The sequence below is a fragment of the Bufo bufo genome, chromosome 4 (genome assembly GCF_905171765.1).
Source record: "Bufo bufo chromosome 4, aBufBuf1.1, whole genome shotgun sequence".
Lineage (NCBI taxonomy): Eukaryota > Metazoa > Chordata > Amphibia > Anura > Bufonidae > Bufo > Bufo bufo.
This window is the reverse complement of record NC_053392.1, coordinates 130,402,327-130,421,354: the sequence shown is the minus strand read 5'-3', so window position 1 is coordinate 130,421,354 and position 19,028 is coordinate 130,402,327. Positions and strand designations below refer to the sequence as shown.

General features: G+C 44.8%; 1 protein-coding gene across 3 annotated transcripts in view; it reads right to left on the bottom strand.

Annotated features, from left to right (window-relative positions):
• The window catches only part of YEATS2 (YEATS domain containing 2), a 106,021-nt gene extending 87,620 nt beyond the window's left edge, over positions 1-18,401 (bottom strand). For 2 of the 3 annotated variants that reach the window (XM_040427885.1, XM_040427887.1), the window contains exons 1-4: positions 18,214-18,400; positions 17,853-17,968; positions 12,411-12,508; positions 4,501-4,593 (exon numbers count right to left, since the gene is read on the bottom strand). In XM_040427885.1, coding sequence (XP_040283819.1) covers positions 4,501-4,593; positions 12,411-12,508; positions 17,853-17,952 — 291 coding nt within the window. In that variant the 5' untranslated portion in view covers positions 17,953-17,968; positions 18,214-18,400. Of the gene's footprint in view, positions 1-4,500; positions 4,594-12,410; positions 12,509-17,852; positions 17,969-18,213 lie in introns of all 3 variants that reach the window. The other variant, XM_040427888.1, reaches the window with a different exon arrangement.
• Positions 18,402-19,028: the final 627 nt, after the last annotated feature.

Here is a 19,028-nt window from a genome sequence, read left to right as displayed (position 1 = left end):
GACATCCTCTGCGTCTGGAGGAAAGAAGGTTTGTACACAAACATAGAAAAGGATTCTTTATGGTAAGAGCAGTGAGACTATGGAACTCTCTGCCTGAGGAGGTGGTGATGGTGAGTACAATAAAGGAATTCAAGAGGGGCCTGGATGTATTTCTGGAGTGTAATAATATTACAGGCTATAGCTACTAGAGAGGGGTCGTTGATCCAGGGAGTTATTCTGATTGCCTGATTGGGGTCGGGAAGGAATTTTTTATTCCCCTAAAGTGGGGAAAATTGGCTTCTACCTCACAGAGTTTTTTTTTTGCCCTCCTCTGGATCAACTTGCAAGATTACAGGCCGAACTGGATGGACAAATGTCTTTTTTCGGCCTTATGTACTATGTTACTATATAAATTACAGTGTCTTTGCTTACCAAAAACTAGGCCAAAATGCAGAAGCCGTGTGTGAAAAAATAAGTACGCCCTTACCGCTCCCAAGGAAATATAGGGGAAGTAGCAGCCATGTGCTGCTAATCAAAAGCCATTGATTAACTGATCATAAGCAGGAGTGAGAACCTTAAGCAAAGCAGACGTTTGGGCAGTTTGCTGGTCTGGAGAATTCAAGCATGAGTTAACACAATGCCAAGAAGGAAAGACATTGAAAATGATCTTAGAGAAGCAATTGGCAACCTTCCCAGAAGTGGACATCCCAGAAAATTCACCTCAAGGTCAGAGAAATTGCAAAAAACTCAAGAGCCACAAGACTGAGACTCTACAGACTTTGGTAGCATGTTAAATGTTCAATCTCATGGCAGTACAATTAGAAAAAGCCTGAACACGTATGGCCTGTTTAGAAGTGTTTCCAGGAGAAAGCCCCTTTTTCTACAAACAACATGGCCGCATGGCTTAAGCTGGCAAAGCTGCTTCTGAACAAACCACAAGACTTCTGGAACAATGTTCTTTGGACAGACGAGACCAAAGTGGTGAAGACCAAACACCTCATACCATCTGTCAAGCGTGTTATGATTTGGGCTTGTTTTGCAGCCACAGGACCTGGGCACCTTGCCGTTATTGAGTCAACCATTAACTCTTCCATATACAAAAGTATTCAAGAAGCAAATATGAGGACATTTATCTAAAAGCTAAAACTTGGCCCAAACTGATTCACGCAACAGGACAACAATCCCAAGCACACCAGCCAATCTACAAAATTGCTAAAAAAAGAAAAGAATCAAGGTGTTGCAATGGCTCATTTAAACTCCTGACCTCAAACCAATTGAAATGCTGTGGCGAGATCTTAAAGGGGTTGTCTCACTTCAGCAAGTGGCATTTATCATGTAGAGAAAGTTAAAACAATGCACTTCCTAATGTATTGCGATTGTCCATATTGCCTCCTTTGCTGGCTGGATCCATTTTTCCATCACATTATACACTGCTTTAATCCAGGGGTTACGACCACCCGGCATCCCAGCAGCAGTGGCCGTGCTTGCACACTACAGGAAAAGCACTTGTCTCTCTTGTGGCCAGGACTGCCCATAGGCCGGTTCCATTTCCTACTATGTGCAAGCATGGGCACTGCTGCTGGATTGCAGGGTGGTTATAACCCCTGGAAACGAGTATGTTTCTTTGTATAGGAATAGAAAATGCTCATATAAATTTAAGAAAGTAGAGTCCCATTGGCTGGAGATACAAGTAACTGCTATACAAAGCGCTAGGTCCTAATATGTTTGATCTACTTGGGGCACTGAACGGTTCTCAAAGACTGACCTTCTTCCTTCTGCTGTGAAAAGCGAGGACTGGATGAATCCAAATGTGTGTGTGCCAACGGATATGTTTGTGTGATAAGTTGGATGCGTTAGGTGGTTTGGTATGAAGGATCTTTATGGATCCTTTCAGGCTGTAATACCTGTAACTTATATTTCCGTTATACAGTTGCAAGAAAAAATATGTGAACCCTTTGGAATGATATGGATTTCTGCACAAATTGGTCATAAAATGTGATCTGATCTTCATCTAAGTCACAACAATAGACAATCTCAGTCTGCTTAAACTAATAACACACAAAGAATTAAATGTTAGCATCTTTTTATTGAACACACCATGTAAACATTCACAGTGCAGGTGGAAAAAGTATGTGAACCCCTAGACTAATGACATCTCCAAGAGCTAATTGGAGTGAGGTGTCAGCCAACTGGAGTCCAATCAATAAGATGAGATTGGAGGTGTTGGTTACAGCTGCCCTGCCCTATAAAAAACACACACCAGTTCTGGGTTTGCTTTTCACAAGAAGCATTGCCTGATGTGAATGATGCCTCACACAAAAGAGCTCTCAGAAGAGCTACGATTAAGAATTGTTGACTTGCATAAAGCTGGAAAGGGTTATAAAAGTATCTCCAAAAGCCTTGCTGTTCATCAGTCCACGGTAAGACAAATTGTCTATAAATGGAGAAAGTTCAGCACTGCTGCTACTCTCCCTAGGAGTGACCGTCCTGTAAAGATGACTGGAAGAGCACAGCACAGACTGCTCAATGAGGTGAAGAAGAATCCTAGAGTGTCAGCTAAAGACTTACAAAAGTCTCTGGCATATGCTAACATCCCTGTTAGCGAATCTACAATACGTAAAACACTAAACAAGAATGGATTTCATGGGAGGATACCACAGAGGAAGCCACTGCTGTCCAAAAAAAACATTGCTCCACGTTTTCAGTTTGCACAAGAGAACCTGGATGTTCCACAGCAGTAGTGGCAAAATATTCTGTGGACAGATGAAACCAAAGTTGAGTTGTTTGGAATAAACACACAACACTATGTGTGGAGAAAAAAAAGGCACAGCACAACAACATCAAAACCTCATCCCAACTGTGAAGTATGGTGGTGGGGGCATCACGGTTTGGGGCTGCTTTGCTGCGTCAGGGCCTGGACGGATTGCTATCATCGAAGGAAAAATTAATTCCCAAGTTTATCAAGACATTTTGCAGGAGAACAAGGCCATCTGTCCACCAGCTGAAGCTCAACAGAAGATGAGTGTTGCAACAGGACAACGACCCAAAGCATAGAAGTAAATCAACAACAGAATGGCTTAAACAGAAGAAAATACGCCTTCTGGAGTGGCCTAGTCAGAGTCCTGACCTCAACCCGATTGAGATGCTGTGGCATGACCTCAAGAAAGCGATTCACACCAGACATCCCAAGAATATTGCTGAACTGAAACAGTTCTGTAAAGAGGAATGGTCAAGAATTACTCCTGACCGTTGTGCACGTCTGATCTGCAACTACAGGAAACGTTTGGTTGAAGTTATTGCTGCCAAAGGAGGTTCAACCAGTTATTAAATCCAAGGGTTCACATACTTTTCCTACCCGCACTGTGAATGTTTACATGGTGTGTTCAATAAAAACATGGTAATATTTAATTCTTTGTGTGTTATTAGTTTAAGCAGACTGTGATTGTCTATTGTTGTGACTTAGATGAAGATCAGATCACATTTCATGACCAATTTGTGCAGAAATCCATATCATTCCAAAGGGTTCACATACTTTTTCTTGCAACTGTAACATACTGGTCCTTAACTGTTTGCGCTGAACCACTACAATCTGCTCATTGTATACCTATGTCTTTGGTTTCTTTAGGGCTGATTCACACGAGCGTGTGCAGTCTGGAAATCATGCTGTGTGTTTGTGTGAGTGTTATTCTCCATTCTGGACGCTGCTCGTCTTGCAGGAGCGCATGGCATTATACTGATTTATAATGCTATGTGCCTCTGCTTGACCTTACGTCTACAGAATCATTGTGACAGCTTTATGTCAGTATAATTGTGTAGCAGTAAGGTCATGCAGAGACAAACAGCATTAGAAATCAGTATAATGCCATGCGCTCCTGCAAGGTGTGCAGCGTCCACTTTAGTAGTGTATATTAAGGCTACTTTCACACTAGAGTTTTTGCCTGATCTGGCAGGGTTCGATTACTGAAAATACAACCATCTGCATCCGTTATAAACGGATCCGGTTGTATTATCTTTAACATAGCCAAGACGGATCGTCAAGAACTCCATTGAAAGTCAATGGGGGACGGATCCGTTTTCTATTGTGTCAGAGAAAATGGATCCGTCCCCAATGGCTCCGCATCCCAGGACGGAAAGAAAACCGCAGCATGCTGCGGTTTGCTCTCCGGTAAGGGAACGCAACCAAACGGAATGGAATGTATATTGGAGCATTCCGTTCTGTTCAGTTACGTTTTGTACCCATTGAAAATGAATGAGGACAAAACGGAAGCGTTTTTTTCCGGTTTTAGGACCCTATGACAGATCTCAATACCTGAAAATTGAAACGCTAGTGTGAAAGTAGCCTACAATGAGTAAATAGTGGTTTAAGAGTGGAGATTTTGTGGACTGGGAAATGACTGCCTGCTACATTGTAGAATCACCAACTCAGGCTGTATTCACACACAGTGGCTGTCACCCTGAAAATGTAGCTAACAACAACATATGACAGATAAATATGTGAGAACATGAAGACAGTTGTTGTACCTCTTGTGCTTTGCTGACCCCAGCAGAGGCGTAGTAATTGGCCACAATGTATGCACGAAGTTTATCCATCATACATCTCGCTTCAGTCAAGCGCTGATTAAGAGAAAGTAGGAAAGAATAACGATTAAATATCATCACGTCATTCACTAAAAAGCCAATAAATTAGGACATATGGATATCACTGAAGGGATCCCTCTCTCAACATCTGTGCACCTTTCATTGGCCACAACTAGCTCCTCCCACCCAACTAGTAACATAGACACTCCCCTATCACCGGCCCAACAACGCCCAGGTAGTTTATAGCTCCTCCCACCAACTAGTTAAATAGACACTCCCCTATCACCGGCCCAACAACCCCCAGCTCGTTTATAGCTCCTCCCACCAACTAGTTACATAGACACTCCCCTATCACTGCCCTTAACAACCCCCAGCTAGTTTATAGCTCCTCCCACCAACTAGTTACATAGACACTCCCCTATTACTTCCCTTAACAACACCCAGCTAGTTTATAGCTCCTCCCACCCATCTATTTACAGATACTCCCCTATCACTGTAAATAAAAGATAAATAAAAGATATGGTGGCTCACTCCGTTTATAGCTGTGGAAGGGTGCTCCCAAGCCTTATGACTCACCCAGTCATAGGAAAATTGAAAGTATAAGAAAATAGAGAGGCTGAGCACTCTCCACCTGGACCAGACAGATACAGACACAATGGGAAGGGGTGACAATATTTATTACACCTAATACAGATTCAACAATTAAAATATGAGATACTAAAACAATGACGACTAACAGATAATAGAACCATAAATAGCACTCTGATTGGAAACAATTTAGAATAAGAAGGGCATATTAAATATATAAACATGCACTAAAATTACATCAGGTGATATAAAAAAGGGAAGTGCTATGACAGATTCCAATGGTATATGCAACTTTAAATGGATAAAAATCAATTGATATTCGATATTCTGAAAAATTGATGGATATTCGCCAATGCAGTGTTCAGTGTTTATTCGAATAGAAATCTGGACAAAGTTCGATAAATTCTATTCGATTATTTCAATATATTCAACAAATATTCACATGAATGAGATGCAGTGATTGCACTAATCAATAACTTTCGATTGCTGTCTGACTAGAGCACACGGTGGCGTCCCACGTGGCTAACAATGTCAGATCCGGCGGTACCTGGTAATGGTGGGTCAGCTGGAGCGGTTCAAGCAGTTTTGCAGTCCCCAATATAGATATTCTCCAGTGGTCTTCCCAACTTCTTCAAATATTTTGACCACATCCTGGAATTGGCTCTTTACCATGTTGAACTTTCGACTTTCTGGTATACAGTGAATACTTTGACTCAAAACCAACCGAGTCCTACTGAATGCGAAACTTTTACCTACACATCCGCTATATCTGAAGAAGTTGGGAAGACCACTGGAGAATATCTATATTGGGGACTGCAAAACTGCTTGAACCGCTCCAGCTGACCCACCATTACCAGGTACCGCCGGATCTGACATTGTTAGCCACGTGGGACGCCACCGTGTGCTCTAGTCAGACGGCAATCGAAAGTTATTGAGAAGTGCAATCACTGCATCTCATTCATGTGAATATTTGTTGAATATATTGAAATAATCGAATAGAATTTATCGAACTTTGTCCAGATTTCTATTCGAATAAACACTGAACACTGCATTGGCGAATATCCATCGATTTTTCAGAATATCGAATATCAATCGATTTTTATCCATTTAAAGTTGCATATACCATTGGAATCTGTCATAGCACTTCCCTTTTTTATATCACCTGATGTAATTTTACTGCATGTTTATATATTTAATATGCCCTTCTTATTCTAAATTGTTTCCAATCAGAGTGCTATTTATGGTTCTATTATCTGTTAGTCGTCATTGTTTTAGTATCTCATATTTTAATTGTTGAATCTGTATTAGGTGTAATAAATATTGTCACCACTACCCATTGTGTCTGTATCTGTCTGGTCCAGGTGGAGAGTGCTCAGCCTCTCTTTTTTCTTATACTCCCCTATCACTGCCCCTAACAACACCCAGCTAGTTTATAGCTCCTCCCAACCATCTATTTACATAGACACTCCCCTATCACTGCCCCTAACACCCAGCTAGTTTATAGCTCCTCCCACCCATCTATTTACATAGACACTCCCCTATCACTGCCCCTAACACCCAGCTAGTTTATAGCTCCTCCCACCAGCTCGTTACATAGACACTCCCCTATCACTGCCCCTAACAACACCCAGCTAGTTTATAGCTCCTCCCACCAGCTCGTTACATAGACACGCCCCTATCACTGACACTACCATGGACTTAACATCACAGATAAATAAGAAAGAGCTGCATGCACAGGGTCATGTGACCACAGCCCAGAACAGAAGATAGGAGCAATAAAAGGTATAAGAAACACATTACAGAATTACAGGTATCTTCATAAATGATTATTTTAACCACCTCCGGACCGCGTTCCGGAGGTGGCAGCGCTGCGCACAGTCACGCATATACGCGTCATCTCGCGTGAGCCGGGATTTCCTGTGAACGCGCGCACACAGGCGCGCGCGCTCACAGGAACGGAAGGTAAGAGAGTTGATCTCCAGCCTGCCAGCGGCGATCGTTCGCTGGCAGGCTGGAGATGTGTTTTTTTTAACCCCTAACAGGTATATTAGACGCTGTTTTGATAACAGCGTCTAATATACCTGCTACCTGGTCCTCTGGTGGTCCCATTTGTTTGGATCGACCACCAGAGGACACAGGTAGCTCCGTAAAGTAGCACCAAGCACCACTACACTACACTACACCCCCCCCCCCCCGTCACTTATTAACCCCTTATTAGCCCCTGATCACCCCTGATCACCCCATATAGACTCCCTGATCACCCCCCTTTCATTGATTACCCCCCCTGTCATTGATTACCCCCCTGTCATTGATCAACCCCCTGTAAAGCTCCATTCAGACGTCCGCATGATTTTTACGGATGCACTGATAGATGGATCGGATCCGCAAAACGCATCCGGACGTCTGAATGAAGCCTTACAGGGGCGTGATCAATGACTGTGGTGATCACCCCATATAGACTCCCTGATCACCCCCCTGTCATTGATCACCCCCCTGTCATTGATCAACCCCCTGTAAAGCTCCATTCAGACGTCCGCATGATTTTTACGGATCCACTGATAGATGGATCGGATCCGCAAAACGCATCCGGACGTCTGAATGAAGCCTTACAGGGGCATGATCAATGACTGTGGTGATCACCCCATATAGACTCCCTGATCACCCCCTGTAAAGCTCCATTCAGATGTCCGCATGATTTTTACGGATGCACTGATAGATGGATCGGATCCGCAAAACGCATCCGGACGTCTGAATGAAGCCTTACAGGGGCATGATCAATGACTGTGGTGATCACCCCATATAGACTCCCTGATCACCCCCCTGTCATTGATTACCCCCCTGTCATTGATCACCCCCCTGTAAAGCTCCATTCAGACGTCCGCATGATTTTTACGGATCCACTGATAGATGGATCGGATCCGCAAAACGCATCCGGACGTCTGAATGAAGCCTTACAGGGGCATGATCAATGACTGTGGTGATCACCCCATATAGACTCCCTGATCACCCCCCTGTCATTGATTACCCCCCTGTCATTGATCACCCCCCTGTAAAGCTCCATTCAGACGTCCGCATGATTTTTACGGATCCACTGATAGATGGATCGGATCCGCAAAACGCATCCGGACGTCTGAATGAAGCCTTACAGGGGCATGATCAATGACTGTGGTGATCACCCCATATAGACTCCCTGATCACCCCCCTGTCATTGATTACCCCCCTGTCATTGATCACCCCCCTGTAAAGCTCCATTCAGACGTCCGCATGATTTTACGGATCCACTGATAGATGGATCGGATCCGCAAAACGCATCCGGACGTCTGAATGAAGCCTTACAGGGGCATGATCAATGACTGTGGTGATCACCCCATATAGACTCCCTGATCACCCCCCTGTCATTGATTACCCCCCTGTCATTGATCACCCCCCTGTAAAGCTCCATTCAGACGTCCGCATGATTTTACGGATCCACTGATAGATGGATCGGATCCGCAAAACGCATCCGGACGTCTGAATGAAGCCTTACAGGGGCATGATCAATGACTGTGGTGATCACCCCATATAGACTCCCTGATCACCCCCCTGTCATTGATTACCCCCCTGTCATTGATCACCCCCCTGTAAAGCTCCATTCAGACGTCCGCATGATTTTACGGATCCACTGATAGATGGATCGGATCCGCAAAACGCATACGGACGTCTGAATGAAGCCTTACAGGGGCGTGATCAATGACTGTGGTGATCACCCCATATAGACTCCCTGATCACCCCCCTGTCATTGATCACCCCCCTGTCATTGATCACCCCCCTGTCATTGATCACCCCCCCTGTCATTGATCACCCCCCCTGTCATTGATCACCCCCCCTGTCATTGATCACCCCCCCTGTCATTGATCACCCCCCTGTCATTGATCACCCCCCTGTCATTGATCACCCCCCTGTCATTGATCACCCCCCTGTAAGGCTCCATTCAGACATTTTTTTGGCCCAAGTTAGCGGAATTATTTTTTTTTTTTCTTACAAAGTCTCATATTCCACTAACTTGTGACAAAAAATAAAATCTCACATGAACTCACCATACCCCTCACGGAATCCAAATGCGTAAAATTTTTTAGACATTTATATTCCAGACTTCTTCTCACGCTTTAGGGCCCCTAGAATGCCAGGGCAGTATAAATACCCCACATGTGACCCCATTTCGGAAAGAAGACACCCCCAGGTATTCCGTGAGGGGCATATTGAGTCCATGAAAGATTGAAATTTTTGTCCCAAGTTAGCGGAACGGGAGACTTTGTGAGAAAAAAATAAAAAATATCAATTTCCGCTAACTTGTGCCAAAAAAAAAAAAATTTCTATGAACTCGCCATGCCCCTCATTGAATACCTTGGGGTGTCTTCTTTCCAAAATGGGGTCACATGTGGGGTATTTATACTGCCCTGGCATTCTAGGGGCCCCAAAGCGTGAGAAGAAGTCTGGTATCCAAATGTCTAAAAATGCCCTCCTAAAAGGAATTTGGGCCCCTTTGCCCACCTAGGCTGCAAAAAAGTGTCACACATCTGGTATCTCCGTATTCAGCAGAAGTTGGGGAATATGTTTTGGGGTGTCATTTTACATTTACCCATGCTGGGTGAGATAAATATCTTGGTCAAATGCCAACTTTGTATAAAAAAATGGGAAAAGTTGTCTTTTGCCAAGATATTTCCCTCACCCAGCATGGGTATATGTAAAAAGACACCCCAAAACACATTCCCCAACTTCTCCTGAATACGGCGATACCACATGTGTGACACTTTTTTGCAGCCTAGGTGGGCAAAGGGGCCCACATTCCAAAGAGCACCTTTCGGATTTCACTGGTCATTTACCTACTTACCACACATTAGGGCCCCTGGAAAATGCCAGGGCAGTATAACTACCCCACAAGTGACCCCATTTTGGAAAGAAGACACCCCAAGGTATTCCGTGAGGGGCATGGAGAGTTCCTAGAATTTTTTATTTTTTGTCACAAGTTAGTGGAAAATGATGATTTTTTTTTCATACAAAGTCTCATATTCCACTAACTTGTGACAAAAAATAAAAACTTCCATGAACTCACTATGCCCATCAGCGAATACCTTGGGGTCTCTTCTTTCCAAAATGGGGTCACTTGTGGGGTAGTTATACTGCCCTGGCATTCTAGGGGCCCAAATGTGTGGTAAGGAGTTTGAAATCAAATTCTGTAAAAAATGAGGAGTGAAATCCGAAAGGTGCTCTTTGGAATATGGGCCCCTTTGCCCACCTAGGCTGCAAAAAAGTGTCACACATCTGGTATCTCCGTACTCAGGAGAAGTTGGGGAATGTGTTTTGGGGTGTCATTTTACATATACCCATGCTGGGTGAGAGAAATATCTTGGCAAAAGACAACTTTTCCCATTTTTTTATACAAAGTTGGCATTTGACCAAGATATTTATCTCACCCAGCATGGGTATATGTAAAATGACACCCCAAAACACATTCCCCAACTTCTACTGAATACGGAGATACCAGATGTGTGACACTTTTTTGCAGCCTAGGTGGGCAAAGGGGCCCATATTCCAAAGAGCACCTTTCGGATTTCACTCGTCATTTTTTACAGAATTTGATTTCAAACTCCTTACCACACATTTGGGCCCCTAGAATGCCAGGGCAGTATAACTACCCCACAAGTGACCCCATTTTGGAAAGAAGAGACCCCAAGGTATTCGCTGATGGACATAGTGAGTTCATGGAAGTTTTTATTTTTTGTCACAAGTTAGTGGAAAATGAGACTTTGTATGAAAAAAAAAAAAAAAAAAATCATCATTTTCCACTAACTTGCGACAAAAAATAAAAAATTCTAGGAACTCGCCATGCCCCTCACGGAATACCTTGGGGTGTCTTCTTTCCAAAATGGGGTCACTTGTGGGGTAGGTATACTGCCCTGGCATTCTAGGGGCCCAAATGTGTGGTAAGGAGTTTGAAATCAAATTCTGTAAAAAATGACGAGTGAAATCCGAAAGGTGCTCTTTGGAATATGGGCCCCTTTGCCCATCTAGGCTGCAAAAAAGTGTCACACATCTGGTATCTCTGTATTCAGGAGAAGTTGAGGAATGTGTTTTGGGGTGTCTTTTTACATATACCCATGCTGGGTGAGATAAATATCTTGGTCAAATGCCAACTTTGTATAAAAAAATGGGAAAAGTTGTCTTTTGCCAAGATATTTCTCTCACCCAGCATGGGTATATGTAAAATGACACCCCAAAACACATTCCCCACCTTCTCCTGAGTACGGAGATACCAGATGTGTGACACTTTTTTTGCAGCCTAGGTGGGCAAAGGGGCCCATATTCCAAAGAGCACCTTTCGGATTTCACAGGTCATTTTTTACAGAATTTGATTTCAAACTCCTTACCACACATTTGGGCCCCTAGAATGCCAGGGCAGTATAACTACCCCACAAGTGACCCCATTTTGGAAAGAAGAGACCCCAAGGTATTTCGTGATGGGCATAGTGAGTTCATGGAAGTTTTTATTTTTTGTCACAAGTTAGTGGAATATGAGACTTTGTAAGAAAAAAAAAAAAAAAATCATAATTTTCCGCTAACTTGTGACAAAAAATAAAAAGTTCTATGAACTCACTATGCCCATCAGCGAATACCTTAGGGTGTGTACTTTCCGAAATGGGGTCATTTGTGGGGGTTTTCTACTGTCTGGGCATTGTAGAACCTCAGGAAACATGACAGGTGCTCAGAAAGTCAGAGCTGCTTCAAAAAGCGGAAATTCACATTTTTGTACCATAGTTTGTAAACGCTATAACTTTTACCCAAACCATTTTTTTTTTACCCAAACATTTTTTTTTTATCAAAGACATGTAGAACTATAAATTTAGAGCAAAATTTCTATATGGATCTCGTTTTTTTTGCAAAATTTTACAACTGAAAGTGAAAAATTTCATTTTTTTGCAAAAAAATCGTTAAATTTCGATTAATAACAAAAAAAGTAAAAATGTCAGCAGCAATGAAATACCACCAAATGAAAGCTCTATTAGTGAGAAGAAAAGGAGGTAAAATTCATTTGGGTGGTAAGTTGCATGACCGAGCAATAAACGGTGAAAGTAGTGTAGGTCAGAAGTGTAAAAAGTGGCCTGGTCTTTCAGGGTGTTTAAGCACTGGGGGCTGAGGTGGTTAAAGGATGTTGATGCAAATAAAGAAACCCCTCCAATGCACTGATGCTGTAATAAGTGTCCGCCTATGACGAGGCCACAACCCACCTGATCGATGATTTCAATCTCATGCTCCTTGTTCTTCAGCTCAATAGCAAACTGCTCTTTCACAATGGACTCTATCTTGGAGATGGCAGCATCACGAGCTGGAACACAGAAATAAGAAGTCTTCTTACAGAATTGTACAGAAACCTAATTTATTATCTGGACCCCTCATTATCTTTTTACCTAAAGACACTGAACTAAAAATGTGACAAATCTTCAATCAATTCCTACATGTAATACAACTGAATTCTTCTCGTTAGTCACAGTATACACTGTTACATTAATTAGAGGGGTATTACCAATGGCACGATATGGAATCAGCATAGGCTACACCGCAAACTGCAATGCACTGTGTGCTCTGATCCCTATCATAGGCGCCAATAAAAGGGTTATCCAGGAAATGATAATGATGACCTATCCTCAGGACACCACCGCCGACCGTGGACTCCCAGCAGCTCACAAAGCACAGCGCCGTACATAGTACTGCAGCTCAGCCCCATAGTATTGAAGCCTGCCACAGATTTGAGTCTAGCAGGAGCTGTAATGATCCATCGTGCGGTGCTGCGGGCGGACGGGGCTGTAATGATCTATCCTGCGGAGCTGTGGGCGGATGGGGACCAGAGCTGTAATGATCCACTGTGTGGCGCTGCGGGCGGATGGGGACCGGAGCTGTAATGATCCATCGTGCGGCGCTGCGGACGAACGGGGGGCGCAAACATGGCTGTTGGGGCTGTATGTGGCCCGCGGGCTGTGCACCCCTGCTCTATGTGCTTCAACTACATACTGGGAACAGTTTTGGAGACACTCTGACCCAGTCGTAGAGCCATCACAATGTCAGCCCTGTCAAAGTTGCTCAGATCCTTACACTTGCTCATATTTCCATCCTCCAGACAGTGCAGTCACTGCCTGATACACCCCACCACTTGACAGGCGCCATGGTCATGAGATAATCAATGTTATTCACTTCACCCACAGCTAGGATAGGTCATCACTTTCTGAATGACGGGGGTGTGACCCCTCATTGACCTGAGAATGAAGGGGGCCGCAGAGTTGGTTTAGTGCTGTGGCCCACTTAAAGCTCTCTACAAGGGGACAGTCAGGACACCCCCATATACATTAGCTGGTCTGCTGGGCGCAATGAACTCGGCAGGTTTGGTTGAGGTTAATCTAATATGTATTCCTTCTAGAATAAGTTATTCCCTATCTGCTGGAGAGAGGATAATGGAGGAACTGGCTACAGTTGCGGAATTGTCACTATAGAGCTCCCGTTGAATAACGGGCAGTACATCAATTTTAACTATTGACTGATCACTATTGATTTTAAGCACAAGAACACAATATACCTTTAATGGATTTTTTGCACAGATACTGATTGATCACAATCCCTTTTCTCTTTTTTTCTTTTTATCCTTGGATTTTTTCTGGATTATATTTCACTGGGATTATTATATTTTCACATGATTAGTGTATGTGAAACACTTTAACATTTGGAGATTATAACTATTACTAATAGGTGTTTATTGATTGCTATCTTGTTTTATTCAACTATTACATCAGGAGCTCGCCTATATCTGTAGATAGGTTGGACTTGGACAGATAGTCCAACACCAGCTCTACCTACTCCGCAACCATTCAGCGGCTATTATATATAATTTATATTAGATATTGCTATTTATTTTATAGTATATTTAGGCCGATTTTAGACATTGGATTTATCGTTTTGTTTTATGAAACTGATGCTTTTTATGCCATAGCAAAAATGTGGGTGGACAGCACTCCTAAGTGGTGATGTGTCGGGTGCTCGTCTCCAGGAGGGGTGGTAAAAAGCCCCTAGTAAAGCAATTTGTAGAAATCCAGAAAAATAAAAAAATGGAGACAGCACGTCCAAAGAAGGTGCAAAAGGTGGAATTTATTCCGGGTGCAACGTTTCGGCTGTGTCAGCCTTTTTGGCTGTGTTAGCCTTTTTCTGGATTTCTACAAATTGCTTTTTATGCCATTGATTTTATCCTGAATAAACAGTTTGATTACACTACCTGTTGGTTCCGGATATTAGAGTGCCCATCTTTATTTTTGATATAATGGTTAGATCAGTAGGGTTGGACACCTGGGACCCCCACCTATCAGAGAATGGGGCTCCCATGCCCCCATCTGAATGGAGCAATGCTCAAGCATGCACACTGACCCTCTATTCATTTCTATGGGACTGACGGAGACAACTCCGCTATCTCCAGCAGTCCCGCCGACATTGAATGGAGCAGTGGTGTGCATGCTTGACTATAGCTCCATTCAAACCGGGGGACATCAAACCCCTGTTTTCATGATTGTGGGGGTCCCAGCAGTTGGACACCACTGATCTGACAGTTATCCCCTATACAAGAGTTTGGGAATAACTTGTTCTAACCAGAATAAAACAGAATAAACACTGAAAAGAGGACTTAGGAATTTTAGGGGACAGCAAACTTAAAGGGGTTTTCCAGGTTCAGAGCTGAACACGGACATAAATAGCTGGCAGCACCTTTGAGAACACATGCACACTTGGTAAAAGCCAGGCGTATGTGTATAGGGTGGTTGCAAGTTTGGCTGACAGCTATCTAAGGTGTACGGCCCCCCGTAGAGAGATCGGTAAGATCATCACATTGCTGCAGTTGGATTTCTGATCATCACTATGGAGTACTCAGCCCTCGTGGCTGGAAATCTGACCCAACCTTCTGATCACACCATTAGGCCTCATGCACATGACCATATGCGTTTTGCAGTCCGTGTGCCATCCACATTTTATTTGCGGACCCATTGTTTTCGTCTTTGCAGTTTGTGGACATGGTCTATCTTTTCTCGGATAACCCTTGTGCTTTCCGCATTCATATGTCTGTTCCGCTAAAGATAGAGCATGTCCTATACCTGGCAGCAAAATGCGGACCACAAAGTCAATGGGTTTGCAAAAAATGGGGATGCAACACAGACCGCGTCCGTATTTGGCAGATCCGCAATGTGCGGACTAGGGCTGCAGCTATCGACTATTTTTGTAAAGGAGTATTCTATCGATTAATCCAACTATTAATCTAGTACTCTAATAACAAAAAACTAATTAAAAGAAAGTGTTTCTTTATAAAAACTCATCAGCCCCCCCCCCAGTGCCATCAACTTCCTCCCCAGTGCCATCAACTTCCTCCCCAGTGCCATCATCTGTCCCCCAGTGCCATCAGCTTCCTCCCCAGTGCCACCAGCTTGCCCCCCAGTGCCACCAGCTGCCCCCCAGTGCCACCAGCCATCCCCCTAGTGCCACCAGCCGTCCCCCTAGTGCCATCAACCACCCCCCAGTGCCACCAGCTGCCCCCCCAGTGCCATCAGGCACCCACCCAGTGCCAGGCTCCCACCAGCTGCTCCCCCAGTGCAACCAGCTTGCCCCCCCAGTGCCACCAGCTGCCCCCCCCCCCCAGTGCCATCAGCTTTCCCCCCAGTGCCATCAGCTTTTTCTCCCCAGTGCCATCAGCTTCCTCCCCAGTGCCACCAGCTCCCCCCCCCCGTGCCATCAGCTCCCCCCCCCCCCCCCCCCCCCAGTGCCATCAGGCTCCCCCCAGAGCCATCAGCTTCCTCCCCAGTGCCACCAGCTTGCCCCCCAGGTCCACCAGCTGCCCCTCAGTGCCACCAGCCATCCCCCAGTGCCATCAACCACCCCCCAGTGCCACCAGCTGCCCCCCCCAGTGCCATCAGGCACCCACCCAGTGCCATCAGGCTCCCACCAGCTGCTCCCCCAGTGCCACCAGCTTGCCCCCCCCCCCCCCCAGTGCCACCAGCTGCCCCCCCCCCCAGTGCCATCAGCTTTTTCTCCCCAGTGCCATCAGCTTCCTCCCCAGTGCCACCAGCTGCCCCCCCCCCAGTGCCATCAGGCTCCCCCCAGAGCCATCAGCTTCCCCCCCAGTGCCATCAGCCATCCCCACTGCCATCATCTGCCTCCCTAGTGCCATCAGGCTTCCCACAGTGCCACCAGCTTGCCCCCCACAGTGCCACCAGCTTGCAACCAGCTGACCCCCAGTGCCACCATCTCCCCCTCCTAGCCATGTCCCCAGCACCAGTACTTACCTTTCCTGTAGGGGCGCCGCTCCACAGCTCCTCCATATTCTCCTGATGTCACACAGCGTCGGGTCATAGTGCGCACTTACATGCACACTATGTGTCAGGATACAGTGCACCGCGGTGTGGGTGACCACGGAGCGGTGAGTAATAGCAAGTGCTTCACTCCCGCTCCGTGGTCCCATGACACAAACGACTCCTCGATGCAAAAAATTTGCATCGAGGATTTTTTTGTGTCTAATTACTCGATTCAATCGAGTAATCGTTTCAGCCCTAGTGCCGACTACTAGTGTTGAGCGAACTTGTGTTTTAAGTTCGGCGTCTAAAGTTCGGGTTATCAAAGAATCGCGTTATGGATTCTAAATTCCGTTATGGTCCGTGGTAGCGGAATCCATAACGCGATTCTTCGATAACCCGAACTTTAGACGCCGAACTTAAAACACAAGTTTGCTCAACACTACCGACTACATAACAGATACAGTCGCGTGCATAAGATCTTAATCCTAAAGCACACGCCCGTATGTATTTTACGTCTGCAAAATGCAGATCCACAAAATATGGAAAACATCCGTATTGCTTATGGTTTTTTCTTTGCAGACCCATTGACTTCGATAGGTCTATGGTCCGCATTTGGCAGCCAAGTATAGGACATATTCTATCCTTTTGTGGAATGGACATATGGATGCGGAAAGCTCACAGAAAAAAAAACATGTGCTTTCCACACCCTTATGTCCGCAGGATATGTTCACAAAATGCGGACCGTGGACTCACTGAAGTCAATGGGTATGCAAATAAAAACATAGACGTCATCCGTATTTTGCTGACCTCAAAATACATAGGGTTGTGTGAATGTACTCTAAGGCCTCGTTCACACTTCCGTTTTTCACTGACCACTTTTAGATGGTCTGGAAATGTAATTTTCAGCTGAGCAGTGTCCGTTGAATACAGACGACACACGGAGGGCAAAAAATGGACACACGGACAAAACATGGATCTTTCACGGATGAAACATGGACAGATTTTTCGGACACGGAAATGAGGCGTTATTGTTATAAATGGCCCTTTACTTAGAACATAGCGCCACATTTTCAGGAAAGGCCATGTTCAAATCTGCATCTGGTACGCCATTCGGTGGTCCTTTCAGGATTTCCGTGATGGACTAGTGTCACTGGGGTGTGGCTGCAAAGACGGAGCATGCATCACCAACCACAGAAACCTTGATGGAAGTCAATGGAGTGTGACGTTATCTGTATATATGTGCAGGTCCCACCACTCACCTACGAGGATCGGTTCGGCTGGATTTCCACTTTGACAGGAACGCCTGAATGTAACACAAATGGATTTCTCACTACAATAATGAACGGTGCCACGTACCGGAGGTCTCAATCGCCTTGTGCCGCTTATTCTGCCGCACCATTGATATGTCGTCATAGTCAGGATCCTTATCTTCCATAGTTCTTTTTACCCCGGACATATTGCTCGTTAATTTACTAAAAGGTACAATAAAACACATTAGAACATTAACATAACATACACAGCAGAGAGATAGAACACAGGAAATGAGCTCTGTGTGTCCTCACGTATTCCCACTGTAAAAACTAGAACTAGAATTAGAGTGTATTAGAACTACTGACCACATGCAGTTAAATGGCTGGCACCATACTACACTACTGCCTATGGGGCTTCACTGTGGGTGGCCCTGCAAGGGTTAACCTGCAGCCCCAGCGCCGCTCACCCAGCATATAACGGGAACGTGCACGGGCGTGAAGGGGTGTATCACGTGACTGCAGCTGTGGTAAGCCTGCCGGGGGATCGGCCGCAGCTTTGTGTTTACAGCGGTCTCTTGGACGCTCGGTGTGCAGCCCTGGAGAGGATTGCCGATCTATTCGATCATGGTAAGGTAGGTCCCTGATGGAGCGTACCACGTGGGTGTGCGGTACATTGAAGCGAGCGGACGCAGGATTCCTACGTCATCCGGCAGCCATATTTGTTACTGGCGGATGTTGCTGGGCAGGCAGCAGTGGACATGTGAAGTTTTACAGTGCTGATATGCGGTTGTAGATATAGAATATACGTTTGCCATTTGGGGGCGGCACTTTCTTGACAACCCACTATAAAAAAGGGGAAACCTCACAGTGCTGCATCTGGGATAATCATCTGCTAACCACATTACACAAAGTGGGGATATTTGTTAATCCTTCAATAACCCGGCAATTTTCCATTATTTTTTTCATTTTCACTTTTTACTCCCAGCCTTCCCAAAGCCATACTTTTTTTTATTTTTCCATTCACCTAGCCATATGTTGTTGGGCAAGTTGTACTTTCTAATGGCACCATTTACGGTTGCATACAATGTAGTGGGAAGCTGTAAAAAAAAAATCCAAATGCCGAGGAATTATATAAAAAAAAACACAATTCCTCTACAGTTTTATGGGTTTTGTTTTTTACAGTGTTTCCTATGCCGTGAAACTGTTACTTCCATTCTCCAGGTCAATAGGATTACAATGATACCACATATATATATATATTTTTTTTGCGTTTTAATACTGA